Here is a 2,718-nt window from a genome sequence, read left to right as displayed (position 1 = left end):
TCTGCTCTCTCTGTACTATGGCAAACTAATTACTTTATGCATCTTGTAAAATTATAATTAAATTAAGTAGTAGCCATGACATGAGTCCTTGTTCAAGAAGCAGTGAGAGTATCCATCTTCCTTGGAATCCTGTGTTGTGTTGTTCCTGTTGTCAAGCTCATGATCATTGTTTAACATTATTGTTTGTCATTTTTTTAATACAATTTATTTTAATAAAACAATGATATCTAAGATTAAATAACTTCTCTTAGCTAGAACTGGAAGCCTGGAACCTCCACTAAGTACTGCAGTTGATGCAAGCGTAGCTAGGTAAAAGAATTGCTTGCTTTTCCCAGTACTGAGATCTGAGCATGCGCGACCACACCCAAATTTTGGAGCACATGCTTCTTTAATTAACAACATGGCGGAATGAGGTAAGTTTTGTCTGATCCTACAGTCATAGTGCCACTTCTTCCTTTCTTGGAGAATGAGGTGATGGGGCATGGACCTGTGCATAGACTGTTGGAGTAGAATGGTACGAGAATTATCCTTCTAGCACCAGCCAATATTGAGATACACACGGACAACTGGATTGACAGGAGATGATGATGAAAAAAGTGGACTAAACAAAAATGGTCGTTTTGCCGATTTTTGACTTTCCTCTTAGACAAGGTGTAGAGCCATGCTAGTGGTATCAATGGAGTCCTCTGGTCAAGATAAGGTCCTCTAAGAAGTCTGGTAAGCATAGGAGCTCGTTTTCCGGGTATAGCAAAGCTGCAAAAGTCGTGGCAGCCATATTGTTTTGGGGTGAATCCTACTTAGTAACGCTACCATGTTACTAATAGAGCTTCAGATGCTAAAATAAATTTCAGCTTTTCTTCTTTCTCCTACCCACGTGCCATGTTTATCTGCACTGCACTGCTGACCACACCTAAAATTTATTTTATGGATCAGTGCAGTAATTGCGTTGTTGCACTTTGCACTTTGTCAAAATCTATTATCCTTTTTTCAAATATTAAGTTGCTTATATCTATAATATCATGATGGGGGCAGTACAAGTAACACATTATCCCTCAGGTGAATCTCAGTAGGCAAGTCCACGCACCATGGTGCTTCATTCTACTATCAGTAGTGTATGCATTATTAGTGAGTATAGTGGTAGTCTGTGATTGGGTTGATAATGATAAAGCTTCCTTAGTCAATTTCATTCTTTCTGGAGTGTTTACACACACACATATACACAGGCTCAAGATTATGTCTCCATATCTCAATCATTGTACAGGCATAGTCACATCATACATGTATATACATGTACATACTTATTAATACTGACACCTTTAATTCTTTTGCAGCTACTAAAAAGCTTTGCTTCTCTCTCTCTTTCTTTCTCTCTCTCTCTCTCTCCAAAATTTCCTTCTTTCTTATTTCCCCTACATATGTACATGTACAATGTTATCGTTATCCATACTTACTTGACACAGTGATTAGTGTGGTATTAGACACAATGAGATTATACCCAGTATCAATATAAGGAGACGAAACGTTAGCCACACAAGTATAATTACCAGCCTCTTCAGAGAGAACCATACCAAGATTAAGATTAGAAGTACCTCCAGCTAGATTAGTAGTGATACCATTACTAGTGAAAGGAACAGTGTCCTTGTACCAGGTTATGGAAGCAACAGTTGGACTAAGTGTGTCTGGTAATAGTGCAGCACACATTAGGGTGTACTCTTCTCCCAGTGTGAGGGATAGATCAGGACTGGGGTCTAGGGAGAGGGACAGGTAGGGAGCTGAGGGAGAGAGGGAGGGAGGGAGGGAGGAAGGGAGAGAGGGATTTAGGAAAAAAGAATAAATAAATGTACATTTTTAGGAGTACAATCTAGCAATTGTACAAGTACATGTACATGTACATAAAAAGATAAATAAAATACAGAAAAAAGATTAAACTAAAATAGAAACAATTGTACATGTACATGTACATGTACATTCATGGAAAAAGATACAATAAAAATGGTTTAAAAATAATCACACACAAATAAATAATATAAACCAACAAAAATATCTCGCTACAGGGTAGACCCTTCCAATAAAATAAACATAGAAAATAAACAGAAATTTATAAATAATTCCAAATAATAATTATTCAATGATTATCAACCCAAACAATAACATAACAACTACATGTATAAACAATTCAAAAAAATAAATAAAATAAAAAACCGAGCCTTAATAAATCATTATGTATCAATCAACGTACCATCAATATCAACCCTAATGGTAGCTCTACCATCCACATCACTACCATTGATAGCATCACAGGAGTACTGGCCAGTGTGGGATAGTCTGATAGGACCCAGGGTAAGCGCCTTACTAACAGAACTAGCGTCCTCTTCAATAGCACCAAACGTCACTCCTTTACTACTATCAGCGACTATAGTCACATTGTCCTTCATCCATCTTATCCCAAGTGAGACATTATTTATCTTATTAACAGTACAGTTTAGAGAGAAAGATTCACCAACTTCCTGCGATCCCATGGTCGTCACGGCAACTCGTACATTACTGGCCGCTTGCACAGTCACGGACCCGACCGTGGTATCTATGGTAACGTTGTTATGACACAATGATTTGACCTCGCACCTATACGTGCCGAGACAATTCACGGAATTCTCAAGAATGAGGTCATTCTTGTATGTACACTGCTCCCTGTCCATCACCCTTTGGTTCATTGTGAAT

The 2,718-nt window shown here is 38.0% G+C and overlaps 1 protein-coding gene across 1 annotated transcript; it reads right to left on the bottom strand.

Annotated features, from left to right (window-relative positions):
• Positions 1 to 1,451: 1,451 nt before the first annotated feature.
• On the bottom strand, positions 1,452 to 2,711 carry LOC109584106 (hemicentin-1-like; the record flags this gene model as incomplete). The annotated part of the gene is made up of 2 exons (XM_019999709.1): positions 2,240 to 2,711; positions 1,452 to 1,772 (listed from the first exon to the last, which is right to left on the bottom strand). Coding segments are annotated over exons 1-2 (793 nt in total), but the record flags the coding sequence as incomplete, so codon positions are not given.
• Between the last annotated feature and the right edge of the window lie 7 nt (positions 2,712 to 2,718).

Source organism: Amphimedon queenslandica, unplaced genomic scaffold (genome assembly GCF_000090795.2).
Source record: "Amphimedon queenslandica unplaced genomic scaffold, v1.1 AMPQUscaffold_13246, whole genome shotgun sequence".
NCBI lineage: Eukaryota > Metazoa > Porifera > Demospongiae > Haplosclerida > Niphatidae > Amphimedon > Amphimedon queenslandica.
The sequence above is the reverse complement of the archived record's forward strand: the minus strand, read 5'-3'. Positions and strand labels throughout refer to the sequence as shown.